This window comes from Channa argus, chromosome 15, assembly GCF_033026475.1.
Source record: "Channa argus isolate prfri chromosome 15, Channa argus male v1.0, whole genome shotgun sequence".
In the NCBI taxonomy this organism is placed as follows: Eukaryota; Metazoa; Chordata; class Actinopteri; order Anabantiformes; family Channidae; genus Channa; species Channa argus.
Genome location: NC_090211.1, coordinates 23,340,209 through 23,360,874, shown reverse-complemented (window position 1 = coordinate 23,360,874; position 20,666 = coordinate 23,340,209). Strand labels below are relative to the sequence as shown.

General features: G+C 39.7%; 1 protein-coding gene across 2 annotated transcripts; it reads right to left on the bottom strand.

The window, feature by feature from the left end:
- Positions 1-1,802: 1,802 nt before the first annotated feature.
- Positions 1,803-10,413, bottom strand: syngr1a (synaptogyrin 1a). Of its 2 annotated transcripts, none has more exons than XM_067478491.1 (4): positions 9,945-10,413; positions 7,832-8,069; positions 6,207-6,352; positions 1,803-2,904 (listed from the first exon to the last, which is right to left on the bottom strand). In XM_067478491.1, exons 1-4 carry the CDS (start codon positions 10,047-10,049, stop codon positions 2,782-2,784), a joined length of 612 nt encoding a protein of 203 aa, XP_067334592.1. In that variant the 5' UTR covers positions 10,050-10,413; the 3' UTR covers positions 1,803-2,781. The 2 variants fall into 2 exon arrangements, with proteins under 2 accessions (XP_067334592.1, XP_067334591.1); XM_067478490.1 differs by lacking the exon at positions 1,803-2,904 and adding an exon at positions 5,256-5,540 and having other exon boundaries at positions 9,945-10,375.
- Positions 10,414-20,666: the final 10,253 nt, after the last annotated feature.

Below are 20,666 nucleotides of genomic sequence, written 5' to 3'. Positions count from 1 at the left end.
CAACCCCCCGTTTCTGTTCAGCACTGTAGCCAGGCTGACTAAGAGCCATAGTTCTGTTGAACCTAGTTTTCCCTTAACTCTGAGCAGCAATGACTTCATGATTTCCTTTATGAATAAAATTGTAGCTATTAGAGAAAGAATTCACCAGATCCTCCCCTCAAATATTGCAGATAGATCTTCATGTACAACAGTGCTAGAATCATCAATAAGGTCCCAAACTGTCTTAGACTGCTTTTTACCCATAGATCTCACTGAGCTAACTTCAATTATTACCTCATCTAAACCAACAACATGTCTGCTAGACCCTATTCCAACTAGAATACTCAAGGAAGCTTTACCCTTAATACATACGCTAATATTAGATATCGTCAATCTATCTTTATAAACAAGCTATGTAGGCCTATAAGGAAGCTATAATTAACCACTACTTAAAAAGCCCTTTCTTGACCCAGCCAATTACACACCAATATCTAATCTCTCCTTTATTTCTAAAGGCCTACAGAATTTCCAAAGTTAGAATGGGAGGCAGAGCCTTTAGCTATCAAGCTCCTCTCCTGTGGAACCAGCTCCCCGTTCAGATTCAGGAAATAGATATCTTCTCTACTTTTAAGTCTAGGCTTAAAACCTTCCTCTTTGATAAAGGTTATAGTTAGTTATAGTCATGCTGCTATAGTTTAGACTGCTGGGAGCCCACCCCCCGAAACACTGAGCTCCTATCCTCTTGTTGTCCCTCTCTCCTCTCCTCTCACACCACAATTGTCACCACTGTATGACATTAGCGATGTATTTTCTCCCATAGTTGTCTTCGTCCTTCTATGTGTCCCTCTCTTTGTCCCTTTCTGCAGGTGTCTCTAGCTTTGGAGCTGTGTGTTTTCCAGTGTGCAGATACTGGTCCTACCAACCTGCCCGATCTTTTGTTGTTGCTTTTTGTTGCTTTTTTCTTTTCTCTCTGCACTTTCCACTCACCCCAACCGGTCAAGGCAGATGGCCGTCCACCCTGAGCCTGGTTCTGCTGGAGGTTTCTTCCGTTAAAGGGAGTTTTTCCTCTCCACTGTTGCCTAGGGCTTGTTCAAGGGGGAATTGTTGGATTCTCTCTGTACATCTTTATAGTCTTGACCTTATTCTGTAAAGTGCCTTGATATGACTTTGTTGTTGTTGAACTGGCTCTATATAAATAAAGTTGAATTGAATTGAATTGAATTGAAATATTGTGGTTCCTAAAGTCAGTTTGGTTTATTAAAAATAGGAGATAAGTTCATTTTTTTTTCCAACTGTAACTTGGGGCAACCTGCTGAGAATTAAGATAACTCAGCTGATGGGTCAACATTCCAGGAAAGCCCTTTTTCAAATCACCTTTGGTGCTCAAAGGACGAATTTGAAACCAGTTAAACCAGCTCTGAACAGCTCTCGAAGTTGGTGCTTGGTCACCAAGATGTCATAATATTGCTATTATGTCATTGTTGTATGTTGTTTTAATATTATGCTATTATTTTTACCCTTACACACCGAGTGCACAAATGGCAGGTACATCCTTAATTTCTTTCTACTCTGATTTGCTCTTTGTTTAAATTATGTTTATTATGGAACATTTAGCCTGATGGTATAAGAAATCCCAGGATGAATAAAGTTTTTATTTTTCCTTGTCAGATGCAGAGTTGGTAACAATCATACGACAGTCCCGGTTTGTCCTCGTGTGAAGACACATCCTGTAACCCTGTCATCTCTCCAGTCCCTCTTGTCCACAGTTTAAGCTACAGGAACAGTTTTCTCTTTTTATTTTTCAAACTTTGTTTTTCCTTCAGTTCAGCTAATACATTTACATTTACATTTTGTTATTTAGCATTGTAATAGTGCAATGTTACAACATAAAACTACAGCAAATGTCCCAAATCACCATTTTCTCTACATTTGAACCATTTCCACAATGTGTAATGGTTAAAAAAAATATTGCGGAAAGGAGACTGTTTACTTTGTTACCAGACAAAACACTGTACCAACCTGACTTTATTTTCAGCACCATTTAATCAAAGGATTGTAGAATAACTTGGTCAGTCCTTCACCTTTGGTCTTTTATCACACTGTGACTGAAACTTCATACCTGCAAATTTCTGATGTGAAAAAATTAATTAATAAATCAACAGTGCAGCCTATCACAAGCTGATTTTTAGCAAGAGTCATAACATCGAAGCTCTTAGCATTAATATTAACCATTAACATAAGGTGTTACCATTAGCTGCAGCTAATGCTACTTTTTTATTGATTGTAGTTTGTCAAGTTTTTAAAAAAGTCAAACAACTTCATTAACATTTGATTGGGAAGATGAGGAAAGTGGTAAAAAGAGGTTTCCATTTCATGTCCAGTTGAACCTTTATACGGTAGCAGTCTAACTACCAGCTCAATAAATCTTGTTAAAATCTTAGTGAGAATGATCATAAGCCATTTGTCTAACTTATGCTAACCTAATTTGACCAAAGCTGTTTATGAAACTGACATCTTAAAAGCTAATGTTAGCCATCTATCTTTTAAATCCATGTATTTAAAAAGCTAATTCTGTTTCAGCTCACTAGTGAATCTCACTTTCTATCAACTTAACATACTTGGGATAAAGTGGTGCTTGGCCACTTCTGGACCGTGACTGCAGCTGCTGGCAGATAATAATTTTAAAATGTCCCTGAATGCACCTTGATGATTACGTTTCCTTTTTATAACACAAACATAAAGTACCCACAGTGCACCTGTGGTTTAAGTCCCACCTCTGCATATTAAGGTTGGGCAGAGCTTCTACTCATGTGTAGGCAGGTCCTCGGGAGATTCCTGTTGGTTGGGTTCGACATATTCCTGGTTGAAAGTGACAGAGTCAGCGCCCAGTTTGAACCTGTGGACTCCCAGTAAACACTGGACCATCTGTAGACAGACAGACACACAACGATTACACTTCATCTAGAGCCTCTGAACATGTTGTTTACAGAAAGAAAGGGGAAAACCTGCAGAGATCCACCAAGAACTGCAGGAGACAATGGTATAAATACTTTAGTGATATAATTAAATATTTATTGTGGTGAAATGTATACAGTAGTCTAACATCTTATAGTGACAGAAAGCTCTACCTCTGGCAGATAGTGTGGTGAAGGCACAAGAGGCACTGATGGCTCCTCTCAAAAGATCCTGTGCTTACAAAGATACTGTTGTTTAATAATATTTTTCTTTTTGCAGCCTTGAATCTCACCTTCACAAGTGGACAGCAGCTTCTACTGTAGCCTTAGAGGCAAAACCCGGGGCAAATACAAGCTTCGGGTTACTCCCTGCTGGTTGGAAAGTTAATTACTTTAAGCACAAACACATTAGCAGGTTCAGACACATTTTAAACAAAGAGGAATGATGTGAAACCCTCAGCAGGGATTTTACCACCAGTTAGCTTTAATCTCATGTCTCACTGTTGGACTTGTAGCCTGCAAACACCTTCTACAGAGGGGAAGAAGAAAGTCTGACACATGGACTTGGGTGTAAACGTGAACTGATAACATGATTGATTCAACGAACTTTCTCTGACGTTATTTTCAGATGTTTGAAATGCGATAAATGTTGGTACAGTGGTTTTTCACAGTGGTTCAAACTGTGACTGTGTCACTGTGAGATTTAGTCAAACTCCTCAGCCTGGACACTTTCAGTCCTAGTTTTACTTCTTTGTTCGCTTATCATCAAACACTGGATTCTTTTGTCTTCGGCCTGTTTTTCACTACATATTATTTTCCTCACTGGCTTCTCTGTATTATGTATGAAAACAATATGTACCATGTGTTTATAGACAGTTTTAGTTATAAACATGATGGAACTGGGACCTCTGCTGGTTGTAAATGGTAAATGGTCTGCATTTATATAATGCTTTTCTACCTATTGGCACTCAAAGCGCTTTACACTGCTTTGCATTCACCCATTCACACTCACAATCTCACACACACACACACACACACACACACTCATTGCTCAAGTCTTGCTCAAGGACACTTTGACATGTAACTGGAAGAGCTGGGGATTGAACCAACAACTGCTAGATTGGTGGACAACCGCTTTACCTTTCTGTGCCACAGTTGCCCACACTCCTTGTAGTTGTTAAAGCCTGTTTAATTTGGTGCCTGTGATGAAGGACTGTACTTGAAGTGGCAGATCGTCATTTTTTATCCATTTCTGACAAACCTCTGAACCTTTGCATTGTCACAGTCCTTTCTTTCCCTCTGAACTCACTGCATACACCTCCTTCAATCACGTTTGACATGTCCAGCTCCAAACATACCGTTGAAGAAAAACCTCTTATAAACTATGGTGCTGGTGAAATCAGCATGACAGTGGTGAACTCAGTTAATTCAAAGATTTTTAGTAACCTGCACTAAGAGACAGACCTGCTCTTATTTTGAACAGATTTACAATCTTATTGTCATGGTGATGGTGTGTTGTTTTTTTGACATCATCCCTTTATTGTTAGACATTATGAAGGTTAGAGGAGTGAGTCTGTGATTAAAGATAAGCAGGATTAAATCTGGGTCACCACTGTGGATCCCTTTAGCAGAACATTAATCCAGAACCAATCGCGCTGCTCAGACACCAGCAGGTCAGACTGCAGTGGTAGCTTCCAGGTGTGAATGTGATTGTTCCCCCCCAAAAAAGAAAACACATGGCCCATCTCAGAAACTGTTCTGAATTAAAATCACTGTGTGCTCTATAAATCTATAAATTCTCTCTGTGGGTTTAAGGAAGGCTTTCTGGGACCAATACACTGGTTTATGTCAGGTTAGGTCACCATGGTAACAGATGCTGCAGGTTAAACATGCTCAGATGAACTTCTGACCATCATCATTCCTACAGGATCTGACAAAGAGTTTACAATAAAGTAATTAATAATATTTTTCATGTGGCTTTAGTAAAAGCTTGACACTGTCAGATCCTGGACTTTAGTTACAGATCACTCAGCACCATTTTATGTTCTTACTGTTTCATTTTAGAAGGAACTGCAGTAAGTACTTCAACAGCATATCCAGGTTATAAGACACATTATGGTACCATACTGAACCATTTCTGTGATTCAGTATGATAGACTTAGTGAAACCAGAGAGAACCAGGCTCCAGATAAACCAAATAAAGTCACTGTGTAGCTTATTTGAACTCTTGTACACTATTTATCAATAAAGATTTTGTTCTGCTCGGATGATATCTTGTTGACATCACAATGACATCAGTGACATCAGAGAGTCAGTGCCACAGTTTTTTTTACTTCTTTAATGTTGATCACAGGCCATCATCATCAGAACAACACTAAAACAGTTTAATGGATGTGAAGAGGAAAGCAGCATCACCATGGTAACAGGAAGGCACTTAGGATGACAGGCACTTAGAATGATCAAGTCCAGCTACAGAATAAGCTGAAGGAGAGAGGTGAGGTTAGGTGTGGCAGTGTTTCAGGCCAGTGGGGGGGTGAACAGTTTGTTGTATTCTTCTTCAAACGAGACTCTCTTCAGACGCTCCAATGACAGCAAAGTGAGACCTCCCTGCACACAACATATCACACACAAACATGTTACACTCGTCATAAAAAAAACCCTGATGTTAGAAAGACATTCAGAGACACCAAAGATTAACCCATTCGCCCCCTTCAAATTTACTACCCTCCGGTCATGTTCTTGGCAAAATTGTAAATTCACAAAAAAAACAAATATGTGGGTTCCTAGAGACACAATGAAAGCTCTCCTGAATCCTCCTCAGTAACAACCTGGCCTCCACTGAGGATTATTTTAATTCCTTACCAGCAGTTAAAGAACATTTTACTTCTTTTTGAAAATTGTAACAATTAAACATTATTTTAACATTTTTGATTTAAAAGTTCAAGAACATTTTCACAGTTTGCGAAGCTTTTTTGCAGTTTAACATTTAGCAGCTGTGGAACCTTTTCTGGAGCAAAGGAACCTCGTCAGTAAGTCAGCACACTGTGTCCTAGGCTGTCACTATTTTAATGGTGGAAACCAATTGGAAAATTGTACCAGTTCTTGCTACTGTCAAATAGATGTGAACAATAATAATGATAATAATATATAAAAGTGGCTACATCCTGTCAACCTTCAAACAAAAACACAAACTTAGAACCAACTGTACACCACACTTCATCCCCCTTGAGAAACTATCCTCTCCCATGTCCGGGCCCTAGTTCAGGTACGTACCCAGGTGAAGACTGAGAAGAAGGAGAAGATGATGGCAGATCGAGCGGCATCGGCTCCTTCATTCAGAGGATTGTCTTCCTCTTTAGAAACCTGCCACTGATTGGCCAGAAAACAGAAACCGATGAACCAGACCATAGACCAGAGAGCTGTAGAGAATATGGAGTATTCATGTTAGTACAGTGTTTCTGTAACTTTAGGCACGCTCACACAATGGGAATGAGGTTTGCACAAAAGCAAAAAAGTTTTGGTTATTTCTCTCTTCTGCAGCCCATTTGGCTGTTAATTTCCCTGTAAATGTCCAGTAAACAAGGTGATTATTAATAAGATGTAATTAGTGCACACAAATCTTTCTTGGCTGTTTATGCTGACCAAATCAACATTTTTTCAATTATCAAAGACAACGCATAATGGTGCTATTTTCACAAATGTTGCCAATAAAGTATGAATCTCTGAGGTCTGCAAATTGGAGCTCACCATAGGTAGTCTAGTTGATTCTAACCTCAAAATACCATCAACATCAGTTAATTTTGCATATACGTGGACTACATGTTTAACAGCACAAAATTATATTGTGAGACCTAATGTCACTGCTCTGCATTGTTAAAATTAACCTGCATCCATGTTTTACGTCTGTGCATGTGTCACAGTCACAGTCAAAATGTAATATAACTTTTAAATTAATATTACTACTTTAATTGTTACTCCCCATCAAAAATAACTCTTTGTATTACTTACATTACTTTTCCAAAAGGTTTGGGTCTGAAAGACAGAGTCAATAGTGTAAATGGGCAACACAAGCTTCATTATGTCTTTGTTACGTGTCGTAGTTGATGATTGAAATTCAGTTTTAGCTGTTTAACCACTGAAGGGCTGGTGTCATCCTTCACAGCTGCAGAGCAACCTCTTTGTTGGGGTGTATCTCCATGAGATTTACATTTTTGTTCTGACTTAATAGGTGTTTTATTTTTGACAATTTATGTGTTACATGAATGCTGTTATAACCTTTAGTGACTACAAAATAAAAGTAATTAAAATATTTTCTGGGCACTGAATGTAGGTGCCTCCATCTTACACTCCAGTTTACTGCTTATGGTACTGCTGGTGGTGACGTGCAATTTCCAAAACAACAAATGATAAATGCTGGATTCAATGCAGTCTTTATCCTGATGACAACAACAATAAAGTTGTAACGAGATGTTTTCAGAGGGAGTAACTAATATTGTTACTGAAATTTTATTTTTTACTTTTACACATTAGTAGTAATGCATTGTGGCCCAACACTGTTAGTGAGTGCCTGATTTTCATACTTCATGTATAAAGGGAAGTGGAGTTGATGCAGGGAAAGTCAGGCACAACACGAACAACTCTTAAGTAGGACTTGGATCCCTTTGTTCCTACCCACAAAATGTTAAAATTAACCATTATTTATAAGCCTAACGCCACTAGACAGTATTAGGTTTAAAAAATATATAAAAAATTGGCCAGTCGTGTAGGCGTGGAGGGGTGTCTCGTTGGCATGGTGGCCCGCCATGCCTTTACTAACACAGGGGACACACTGGAGTAAACACAGAGAATGTGGCTACATGAGGATTTTTAAACCAGTAAAGATAACCACAGGGTCTCACCTGACACTCCAATGTCCGCCACAACAGCCTTCTTCCTGTCCTTTACACCGCTGATCTGAGGAAAGTAAATGTCCAGCGCCAGGAATGCAGTGCTGCACAGGAAACACAGCGTTCCCGTGGTGACAGCATAGGTGCAAGCACTCTGATTGCGGTTGAAGATGCAGTACTCCTCCAACTCATCAGACCGGTTAATGTAGCCCTCGTTAGCAACACAGCCCAGGATCACAATGGAGAAGAGCTAAGAACACAAAGGTTGAGGTAGCTAAAGGCTAGCAGGCGCAATGATTCTCAATAGAACACGCTAATTTTCCCATTTTGTGTGCCCACATGTAAGAGTAGAGTTATATACTGATTCTGCTACATGACCCTCTAAACTGAGAGCAGACATCTTTATAATTACTGGAAGATTGAGAAGAAACCCTAAGCTAAGTATTTTCATCATAAACCCATGTAAACACAACTAAAAATTAAAGTAGTGCAATCAGAAGCATGAAATTTAGAGATACACAGTTGATTTATCATTTCATCTTGAATGAAACAAGATGAAATGGGAATAATGAGCTGCAGACTTCAACAGGTGTCAGAGTATTTTCACAAACTATAATCTCAAAACGATCTATCTGGTTAATGTTTAAATAAAAGCAAATTTTAGTGAGCTGTTATAGAAATGGGGCATGGCCAAGTCAGCAGCATTACATGATTACACAAAACAACGCAAACAGTACAACAAGCTAAGTTATTAACAAAAGTTTGTAAAAGCCTGGATGTGCTAAAAGGGGAGGTAATAAAAAAGCAGAAATTAGTGTGAACAAGATTGAGAGACACAGGGACACAGGGTCTGATGGATGATGGACCCACACTTTCTACTGAGGCTGGGAGCAGGTCAAGAGGAGTCATGGAAACATTTCTGCATTTTGTATTAATAAATACTTCATTACTGTTGCACATATCCTCTTTGAATGAAATTGTGTCCACTAAAGTACCATCAGTTGATTATTTGCTGCTTCCTCCCACGTAGCCAAAAGGCTAGTGGGTAAAGTCAGTTACAAAGTCAGAAAAAACAAACTATTTCTGTGGAATCTGGTGACAAAATATGAAAAAGAACAACAGCATTTTTGTGTCATTAAGTTGGAATGCATGTGATGCACCACACCATCTAATAAGAACAGCAGCAGAGCTCCACACTGAGTCTTGTGTTAAAGCTCAGGAATGTGACCAGTCTCATGACTGAAACACAGACCACAATACACCAACCTGCACTAGGCTAGGATCAGAGAAAGGCAAAGCACCAGAACATTAACTAATCTAAACCAACATCAACTAAAAGCAGAACTAACACACATTAATAACTATCAACCAACCTAACACCACCAAAAAAAGGAAAGAAAAAAAATCCTGAATAAATTAAACTAAACTACAACCACAACTAACAAAGAATTAATGTACTAGTTGGCAGAACAAATCCCTGCACCACAGCATGGCCCAAACCTGGCTCTTATCGTTTTCAGAAACCGGTCTAAGCACTACCCACAGTGACAATCATCTCACCGTTGTTCAATCTGAGGTGGCTGCTGCTCAGTTGGTAAGGCTGTCCCCCAGAGCAAGATACAGAATTTGCTCCAGGTGAGCAGTTTGTATGGCTTATTTTAGAAATATTACATTGTTTTCCACTCTTCAATTTGATTTTCACTGCACTTGACTTTCACTTAAAGGCCATTGAAAGATTCTAAGTTTGCTTGTCTGCTGACACATTTGAAGTTCCTATAATATTGAAACTGAGTTTTTTCTTTTAGACGCATTAAAGTAATGTGCTCTTAGTGTAACGGTGTCTCATGTTTGTCTTGTCAGAAAAAAAAGATTACTATTCTCGACGGGATATTACCTGGTTAAGTAAATTCATGTGTACATTATAAATTTGTAAAACAAAGTCGTTCTGAAATGCACCCTGGGAGTTGTAGTCGACTTTACTGGCTCTCATTTGATCAACATTTCTACAGCCTCATGTTTTTCTGACTCTTACAGAAACTGTATTTTGTACCAGAGTCTTCAACATTGCATCAGAACAAATCACTGTGATGTCATCATTACATCACCAATCCATCATCTGACTCACCCAGCAGAGGATCCTGACCACAGTCTGAGGTTGTCTGATGAAGGTCAGAGGGTCAAATGCTCCCCCCGCCTTCCCCGCCCCATATGCCTGGAACCCATCCATCATAGCACTTTCAGTTTCCAAGACCAGATCCCACCAGAAAGGACCAGATTACACCAGTGAGGACCACTACCGGCCCGCAAAAATCAGAAAGGACCAGTTTAGCCGAAGTCGGTCCCCTTTAATCCCACTTGATTCTGTTAAAGGAAGTCAAACTTGGTCCCAGTTCACTGCTTGCTCCAGTCCAGTTTGGTTAAGTTAGACCAGTGAGTCCAGTAAGTCTCTGCAGTGGTGTATGTCCTCTTCTTCTCTGTAAGAAACTGTAATCTGCTGTAATCCTCCTCATCCATCTACTGGGCTCTTTTTCACCCTGAACTCAGTCTTACAGGCTGTGAACCAACCTCCAAGCTGCTCCACCAGTCACAGCCAATTATTTGGGTTCAGAATTTGTTATGTCATCAATTAGGGAGTACTGTCATCCAATCACAGTGGAGGATGCGGGAATATGATGTCTGAGAGGCTACACGAGTATGCCATGTCTTTCTTTAAATCTGTAAGAAAAAAAGATTCAAAGATTCAAAGAAGTGTTTATTGTCATATGCACAGATAGAACGCATGTTTCACTGTACAATGAAATTGTTACTTTGCCCTCCACTCTAAATGTCATACAGTAAGTAAAATGAGAATTAACAAAAAATAGAAATAAAATAAAATAAAAATAAAATAAAAATAAGAGCACACAAAATAAGAGCAATAGGGCAATAAAGGTGAAGTAGTGCAGTTCTTAAAAAGGCAATAAAGGGAGGTAGTGCAGTTCTGAGTAAGGAAGAAAAGTGAGGTAATGCCGTTCTCAGTGCGATAGTGCAGTTCTGAAAAAAATTAGTGTGCAAATACAGAATGTGATTCTAAGCAGTTGTGTCCATGTAAACAGTTGTGTCGGTGTAACAGTTATGTTATGTTAACAGGGCAGCTGTAGCTCAGTTGGTAAGGCAGTTGACCATGGACCACAGGGTCAGTGGTTCAATCCCTGCTCCTGGCTACAAGTCAAAGTGTCCTTGGGCAAGACACTGAACCCCAAGTTGCTCCCGGTGGGTCAGGTGTGGGTCAGCTCATCTGAGATGATGACGAGTTTGTCCTTTGGAGCAGCCACTAAACAGGACAATAACAGACTACAGTGGAAAGTGAGAACTGCAAAAAGAATCACTGGTGGTCCACAGCCTGCTCTCCAGAACCTGTACATATTGAGAGCCAGAAAGCAGGCAAAGAAAATTACCACTGACACCTGTCATCCTGGACAAATTTTCTTTCCTCAGACCACTACACTTATTAACAGCTCACCTGTACGGATACAGCATGTGTGTTAGAGATTTCTCAATAAACACAAAGTGCTTTATAAATAAAATGAATTATTATTATTATTATTATTATTATTATTATTATTATTATTATTTTTATTATTATTATTGTTATTATTATTATTATTATTATTATTATTATTATTATTATCATAATTATTATAGCATGTTATTCATGCTGTACTGTACACACTAATACAACATAGTAATACCCAACCACTACATCCTCACACAATGACTCCATGGATGCACACACACACACGCAATGAATGCACAGAATTTCCACCCATAGCTTATATTTAAAAATAACAAAATTAAATTTTAACTAACTTAATTTATGCATTGTTTATATAGCCCAAAATATGCATTTTGAAATTGTAATTTTTATTTGTGTAAGTCCACGGGTGTTTTTAATATCCAATCCAATGTGTACATTTTCCCCTCATACAAACTGCAGCACCATAAATTAACTTTAAGACGCTTTTATCTAACAAAAAAACCCCAAAACCTTTATTGAAATGCTATGAACAACAAAACTACCACACAGCTTACGGAGAGAATTTTCCACCATCAGCACAAGGGACCTTAAAACTGTATATGGTTGTCTTAGGGAGATGCTCCAGAGATTACATGTATTTTATCCTGCAAGCCTCCTAGCACAAAGTGTGGACTATGTCTGTGGATAGAGCTCAGTGCTCTGTCCCAAATTGTTTGGCCACTGCCACACAGTTTACACAGTAAACAAAACACTGCTTCCCTCAGCATATTTTTCTACCATGGACTACTCTGGACTCAGGAGGTAAAGCAGTTGAACAAACCCATGTACTGTTGGCTCAATTCCCAGCTCCTCCTGTCACATGTCAAAGTGTCCTTGAGTAAGACACTAAACTTCTACTTAGTTAGTTAGAAGGGACTGTAGGCCAGTCTGTGTGTGTGTGAATGGCTGAATGAGAGCAGTGTGAATTGAAAAGGCGGAAAAGTGCTATGTAAGTGCAGACTTACATCTGAGATAGTGGAAGAGAGGACATTGAATCTGCAGTTATTCATCTTTCCCATATGAGGAAGGTTGTTGTAAGGAGTACTAATAAGGTCATGGACAGATCATTAGTCAATGGACCCTGGAAACGACCGGGAGAAGGCTGCTTTGTGTACTACAGACCCAGATGGTGTTTGTACTTGTTTTGCATTGTGTTGTGGTCTTTTGAATGTCTTTGTGATTTTGCATCTTTTACGTGACATATTAGCTAGTAAACTTTGCAAATTGAATCTAAGTAGCTTTACTGCCAAGATTTCAGGTTTCTGATTGGAACAGGAACCAATTGGTCTCCTCAAACATTTCATATGATTTGTGATGTAGGTAGGGCTATCCATTTAATGATTCCCTCACAGCTTTGATCTAACCCACCCTGGAGTAACACCCCAAAAGAATCACTACATAGTGATTCTGACGGATGTGTGTGTGTTGTGGCTGGAGAAGATGGTGTGGTGTGGTAACTAAACTACATCCATCCCCATTATAATTTCAGAGAGATTTACTTCTTAGTAAATTGAATTTATTTATATGTGAGGGAGCAAGCTCTCCACTGAATTTGAAGGAGAAAGTTTCAAAGCCTCAAAAGACTAGAAGAAGAATGTAGTATAGACTTAAATGCTGACAGTTAAAGTACCCGCGATGGTGATTGACGATCGTAATTTTTGAATGTAGTAGACACCTGAATTGCCCTGAGATGACTTTGTTGTAAATTGGCGCTATATAAATAAAGTTGAATTGAATAAAGTTGAATTGAATTGATGGCGTAAAATATTAAGACAAAAAATGTGATGAAAGGTAGATGGCACAACAAGACACACGACTTTTCCACGGTAGACTGGGGTTCAACTCTTACTATAGTAAGGAAGTACGTGTGCCCTTGTCAGTATTTGTAGGATTTCATTTTTATGTATTTTTTCTTCCAACTTAACCTTACCCTTCAGTTTTTGTGCCTAACCTTTCTTAACATATTAAGCTTGAAGTTGTTTTTCCTAACCCTTTTTTGTGTATGTAAAGTCGTTCCAGTGGCATCAAAAGGTAATGCTCCTGGAGCGTCCATTACTGATGCCAAAGGGTACCCGTGCCATCAATATGATATGCCAAAGGACATACAAAGAACTGTGAGCCATTGTCCATTGATTCTGGATGTCTGAAGATTCTCATTCATGCCATGGTTCTCAGAAGTGCTGTTCAGGGGCAGGCTGGAGAAAACTGTCCTAGAGAAAAAAGGATCAAACCAGCTACTACAAGTGGTTGACTATGACGCAACTAAACACTTACAATGCAGTTCTTTCTCACCAGTCTTAAAGAGGTTCCACAGTTGTTCAGAGCCTCACAGCCTTCAACAACACACATAAAAGTAGGGCAGGACAACAACCCAAGCCTGGAACTACAGACAGGAGAAGGTCAGTGTGTGTGTGGCAGGCCTTAAAAGCTGAGTGGAAACAGTGGAGTATGACTGGGAGGTAAAATGAGCTGGGGAGAGAGTGGGTGTATTAAAAGTGTGTGTGAGCAGACTTATTTCTGTGAACCAGATTGGGGGGCAAAGGAGCACAAGTAACAAAACCCAAATAAAGTCCAGAAAAGGACCATGACGTCTTTTTGGCGCAGGACTGTATGTGGCAAGTGTCAACAATAACTGATTAAACAGACATGTTCACTGGCCTCCCAATTGTAGCATGTATGTAGGTCCCCCACACGTCTATGTGGTTTTTCCATCAGCATCTCAGTGAATTGAGCAATGATCCAACTTAGAACAAATCTTTTTTTTCTACTCAGACATCCATCTCATCCTAACATTAAGAATAGAGTCTCTTAGTCTTTAAAAGTCTTTTACACTGTTTTGCAAACACCAGTGTAAAACCAAGTGGTGCAGAAATGGGAAGAGTACAGGCTGTAAATGATGGATATGATATGCAGTAACACTCAAATGTCAGTAGAATAGAAACCTACCTTTGGTAAATCAATATTACCAATATACACAACTTGCTTTGATGTTTTCTACTTGACTTAGATTGTTTGCTGCCTCACTTTTAAGTTGTTTTGGAAAACAGCATCTGCCAAATGACTAAATCTAAATGACAGTAGCGCTTGTTAACAGTAGAAAGGCAGCTGGATTTTTTAGCCATTATCTGTTACTTTTTTATGCTGTGTCTAAAACAAGTATTGTAGTTAGTAACAAGTAGCTTGCTAATTAGGTGACGTGGATAATCACAAGCTACAAATGTAAAATAAAAACTTACATGTACTCTGGTCAGAGATCATCAACTCAGAGCAAATCGAGAGCTTCGCCAGGGTGCTTGAGCTAGTAGTCATATCCATGCTCTCTACTAAAGACATGGGGTCCACAGCGTGACCCATATGTTTGTGTTCTTCAGATTCTGCACCATTATAATAGACACAAATTAATTCACCCATTCACCTAAAGTAAGTTATCTGTTGTCTTATATGATTGACTCTATTGTAAATCCTGGTCCTTCTTCACTAACGGAGGCCACCACCGCGACTTGAGAGCTCTTCCTGCATTACTTTACTGACAAAGTTGCATCCTTAAGACCAATATTATCTGGTTCTTCCATTCACCAGCCTATGCAGCCTCTGGGCTCTGTTGCACTCATTGAGTTTATCCTGGTCTCTATCATGTTTACAGGACTTGAAACTGACTTGTTGCCCTCTGGATGTGCTCCGTACCACACTCTTCATGTGCTTTTAGTGCTATGGACCTTTGGCTAAAGATAACAATTACTCTTGCCTCAGCTGGGGATAGGTCCGGCTTCTCAAGAAACCTAATCTCAACCCCAAGAAAATGTAAAATTTTAGACTTGTGTCTAATTTGTAATTTCTGTCCAAGGTTGTACTCAATCAGGCACAATGTTAAAAAACTGATGTTAGTGATCATTCACTTTTATATTAACACATGTAAAAGCAACAAAAATCAGGTGGTGTTTGTAGTCAGATAGAAAGGACTCTAGTGCAGTAATAACAGCAGAAAGTAATAAAAAATTTAATTAAAGTTTTAAATCAGCCAATAATGTAATAGAAATGTTTAATGGATCACATAACTAGTTACTCATGATGTACTAAGTTAATATTTTCTGTTTAGTGGCAAGCTGCCACTAAACAGAAAGTTTAAAGTTATTACAGCTTTTAACAAGTTGTTAAAAGCTGTAATAACTTTAAACAGTAATAACATGTGACAACACGTACAAATGTAAAGTTTAAGGTCCTGTATGCAGCACTGATTCCATCCGCACATAGCTCACTTTAGAAAAAGGCCAAAAGCACTAATATAACCAGGATATTAACATAAGGTCCGGTTACAACCTAGAAATTGATGCCCACATCAAGTCCAAGAAGACTGAACAGTACCTGATGTTTGATTTAATATAAACTAACATTCATTATCAAATCATTTACAGTGAAGAGAGAAAATAAAGTCTGTCTGATTTGTTTTATACTTTACTCTTAAGGGCAAATTGTTAAAAGGTTGTAGGTTCCAGATGTAGCTGTACAGTCCAGTCATTGTGTTTTGGGGCTCAAGTGTTTTTGGTAACAACATCCAAAAAACTATTTCAAAAGCAGAAATCAGCTGATGTTGGACCCCTCATCCTTCCCGGTGGAATTCCATTACTGATTATCAGGAGGCCAAACATGTTATAGAGGCGATCTTACTCAAATCTGACATTCCAGCAAATGCCTCCACAGCTACACACTGAACCTCCCTTTTACCTTGTTGCGGTCCACACCACCTTGTAGTAAGTTCCTCTGCTCCAGCTACCGTGTCAAGTCTGAACCCCTTAGTAGCTGAGCTGAAATGCACTCTCATGACAAACTTATTGCTAGCTGTTATTTCCTTGACAACAAATTTAAAAAGGTAAACTACAAAGGCATGCAAGGTATTAGGATTGGACCCAATAAAGTGCTTGACACAACTGCTCAGTTTAAATAAGGTTTATTATAAAATATAATAGTTGTGTGCAAAAGCAGGATAGAGATGTGGCAAGTCCTCTGACTCGCTAGATGGTGCTGAACTCCAGTCTATGAAAGAGGACACGAAGACGACAATCTTGACAGTGACTTGACTTGACAGTGAGGGATTGGTGTCTGAACATGAAAACAAAAAACTTACTAGAGTCTAGAGGAGAAGCAAAGTTCTTATAGGGAAGAGTGGAGTATGGTCCTGGTAGAATTGACAAATCTTTAGATGTGGAGGGGTTGAGTAACTTGCAATTGAACTCCAAATTCAAAATTAGTGATAAAAGGAAAACTCCAAAATCCCTTTTGTGACTCAGTGCCCTAGTGCAACAGTCTCATAGCTCTGGATATACAGATAAATTGAACACATGGTGGCTACCTATATGAGTGATAGTAAATAATCGCATAGCTTGGTAAAAACGTAACATAGCATGATTTAAAAAAAACAAAACAAAAAAACAAAATGTAAACTTGACGTGGTAAATCTTCACCTTATAATTACATTGTTACAAGTGCTTGTGAAAAACTTGATCCCTCATGGGCAGATAACAGTACTCATAATCCTGGTAATTCATTAGGTCGGCAACAGAGAGACAATAGGGAGCAGGTACTCACATAACCAAAGTAGCAGGAAGAGTCAGGTCAAAAATGTAGCGTGGTCCGAAACGTAGATGGCAAAGATGATATAGATGAAAGCAGATGATCTGGCAGCTTGGTGAGGGAACTGAGGAGGCATTTAAAGAGATTGGTGAGAGTAGGTGAAACTAATTGCCGGCGATAAGTAAAGCGGAGACAAATGTGACGAGAACAGGAAGTGGCTGCAAAATAAAAGTCTTGAAGGGGTAAGTGATGTTGGTGATCCTGACAAGCAACGATCAAAGCTATATGATGTCACTTATGACATCATCAGTACACAGTAAACATCACACAACACAGTACAGTTCACAATACACAATACATACCATATAAAACTAAAACTGAGGAAACCCTTGGTTGGCTCATACAGTGTGTTTGGAACTCCTCAGGTTTTCAGTGGTGCTGTGGTAAGCTCGATGGAGCAGTCATCTATTAAAGTTTAGTTTGACATGTAGAATATCTCACCTACGGGAAGGTGAGTGCTGGTGTAGACCTTAAGCGAGATACTTGCTACAGCTTGCACCCAGGAGAAGCCACCACATGCAGATGGGAAGGTGAGCTCACTTTAGATAGCACTTAATTGTATGTTCCCAAAAGTACTTGAATACTAGTTATAGTCTCTAATGATGGAGATAGAAAACAGCATTAGTAGCCTCATTCATTAGGTGAAACACAGCTGCAAAGGTGGTCAGGACTAGCTGGAGCCATATTATCTAATACAGAAGGCTGCCTGTTTTAATGCCACCACAGGGGGCTGCAATCAAGGGTTTTGTTATACCAGTCCCAAGTCTAGATAAATGCAGAGGGGGTTGTGTCAGGAAGGGCATCCGACATAAAACACATGCCAAATTCATCCCAGTAGACCACTTCGCTCTCAGAATGCAGGCCTACTTGTGGTTCCCAGAATTTCCAAAAGTAGAATGGGAGGTAGAGCCTTTAGCTATCAAGCTCCTCTCTTGTGGAACCAGCTCCCAGATCAGATTCGGGAAGCAGACACCCTCTCTACTTTTAAGTCTAGGCTTAAAACCTTCCTTTTTAATAAAGCATATAGTTAGTTATAGTTATGCTGCCATAGGCTTAGACTGCTGGGGGACCCACCCCCCAATGCACTGAGCTCCTTTCCTCCTCTTGACCATCTCTCCTCTCCTCTCATCCAGCAATTGTCACCACTGTATGTCATTAACTCTGTGTGTTCTCTCCCGTAGTTGTCTTTGTCCTCCTCTGTCCCCCTCTCTCTGTCCCTTTCTGCAGGTGTCCCCCAGCTTTGAAGCTGTGTGTCTTCCAGCGTGAACCAACCTCCAAGCTGCTCCACCAGTCACAGCCAATTATTTGGGTTCAGAATTTGTTATGTCATCAATTAGGGAGTACTGTCATCCAATCACAGTGGAGGAGGCGGGAATATGATGTCTGAGAGGCTACACGAGTATGCCATGTCTTTCTTTAAATCTGTAAGAAAAAAAGATTCAAAGATTCAAAGAAGTGTTTATTGTCATATGCACAGATAGAACGCATGTTTCACTGTACAATGAAATTGTTACTTTGCCCTCCACTCTAAATGTCATACAGTAAGTAAAATGAGAATTAACAAAAAATAGAAATAAAATAAAATAAAAATAAAATAAAAATAAGAGCACACAAAATAAGAGCAATAGGGCAATAAAGGTGAAGTAGTGCAGTTCTTAAAAAGGCAATAAAGGGAGGTAGTGCAGTTCTGAGTAAGGAAGAAAAGTGAGGTAATGCCGTTCTCAGTGCGATAGTGCAGTTCTGAAAAAAATTAGTGTGCAAATACAGAATGTGATTCTAAGCAGTTGTGTCCATGTAAACAGTTGTGTCGGTGTAACAGTTATGTTATGTTAACAGGGCAGCTGTAGCTCAGTTGGTAAGGCAGTTGACCATGGACCACAGGGTCAGTGGTTCAATCCCTGCTCCTGGCTACAAGTCAAAGTGTCCTTGGGCAAGACACTGAACCCCAAGTTGCTCCCGGTGGGTCAGGTGTGGGTCAGCTCATCTGAGATGATGACGAGTTTGTCCTTTGGAGCAGCCACTAAACAGGACAATAACAGACTACAGTGGAAAGTGAGAACTGCAAAAAGAATCACTGGTGGTCCACAGCCTGCTCTCCAGAACCCGTACATATTACCATTATATGGCATCATATGACCATCTCTCCTCTCCTCTCATCCAGCAATTGTCACCACTGTATGTCATTAACTCTGTGTGTTCTCTCCCGTAGTTGTCATTGTCCTCCTCTGTCCCCCTCTCTCTGTCCCTTTCTGCAGGTGTCCCCCAGCTTTGAAGCTGTGTGTCTTCCAGCGTGAAGCTACTGATCCAACCAATCTGCCAGATGTTTTGTTGTTGCTTTTGTTGCTCTGTTCTTTTCTCTCTCCCCTTTCCACTCACCCCAACCGGTCGAGGCAGATGGCCGTCCACCCTGAGCCTGGTTCTGCTGGAGGTTTCTTCCGTTAAAGGGAGTTTTTCCTCTCCACTGTTGCCTATGGCTTGCTCCAGGGGGAATTGTTGGGTTCTCTTTATATATCTTTATAATCTTGACTTTATTCTGTAAAGTGCCCTGAGATGACTTTGTTGTGAATTGGCGCTATATAAATAAAGTTGAATTGAATTGAATGCTCAGGTTAACAACGACCACCAGTGCAGTTGACCTACAGGGAGTCGCTGGAAATTGGGCTACTGTTGGTCAAAGAAGGACATGAGGAAAGCATGTTAACAGGCAGAGAGAAAGGATTAAAGACAATGGAGGACATGAGATTTGATAGTGGAACAAAGAAGTTCAGAAGTGTATACAGGGAAAGAGGTTAGATAAGAGGAAGTGGGCCACTGAGAGGACTGAAGAGAGTAGACAGGAATACAGGGAGATGCAGCGTAGGACTTGTATGCTAGGTTGTACGCTAAGACGGGAGAGGTGGATTTGTACAGGAGTGTGATGGGAAAATGGAAGGAGAACTTTAAAGAGTTGATGAATGAGGAAAATTAAACAGAACAGAAGAGTAGAAGAGGTGACTGGTGTGGAACAGGAAGTAGCAGAGATTAGTAAGAGTGAGGTGAGGAGGGCGATGAAGAGTGGAAAGGCAGTTGGTCCTGATGACACACCTGTTGTGGTATGGAAGTGTCTAGGCAGCGAATTGCACTACGGCTCTAAAGATTACTTAATGAAAATCAATATTTTCTACAACAGAAAGGAGCTGGTTACAGACATCACACCATAAGTTCCATGAATCTTTTTGTCATGATTTTGGTTTAAGAGTGGACCCAAGTGAAGAAACGGCAAGGGGGAGGGAACTGATTAACAGGTTTTATTGAAAAAGGCTAAAGGGTGAACATAAACTCGCTCCTGAGAGGAGAGCACAAAAGAAAACAAGCCAAGTATCAAACATGAAACACGAGGATAACTAAACTGAATCACGAACTGAGCGAACCAAAACCTCGGACAGGGATCTGAAGCCTATAATAAATCTGAATGGATAGACAGGGAAAACTTAAACTAACAAACCGGTAAATGCCAAACAAATTACACAGATGAGAAACATAAACCACTAAAATAGAATGAAAACATGGATATGACAAAGAAAACTTATAAACGGGAGCACAGAAACTGATACAGGAACTCAGGGGAGGCAGACATGAACAAATTGAACACAAAGCACTGGCAAATAGAAAAACACAGAAGCA

Bases quoted from the DNA above. Each gene is read 5' to 3' on its own strand.
- syngr1a (XM_067478491.1), bottom strand. From the start codon at position 10,049: ATGATGGATGGGTTCCAGGCATATGGGGCGGGGAAGGCGGGGGGAGCA. The intron at 8,070-9,944 runs GTGAGTCAGATG...TTGTGTTCTTAG, and splicing joins TGGTCAGGATCCTCTGCTGG to CTCTTCTCCATTGTGATCCT. The intron at 2,905-6,206 runs GTACGTACCTGA...GTCTGTCTACAG, and splicing joins TCTTCTCAGTCTTCACCTGG to ATGGTCCAGTGTTTACTGGG.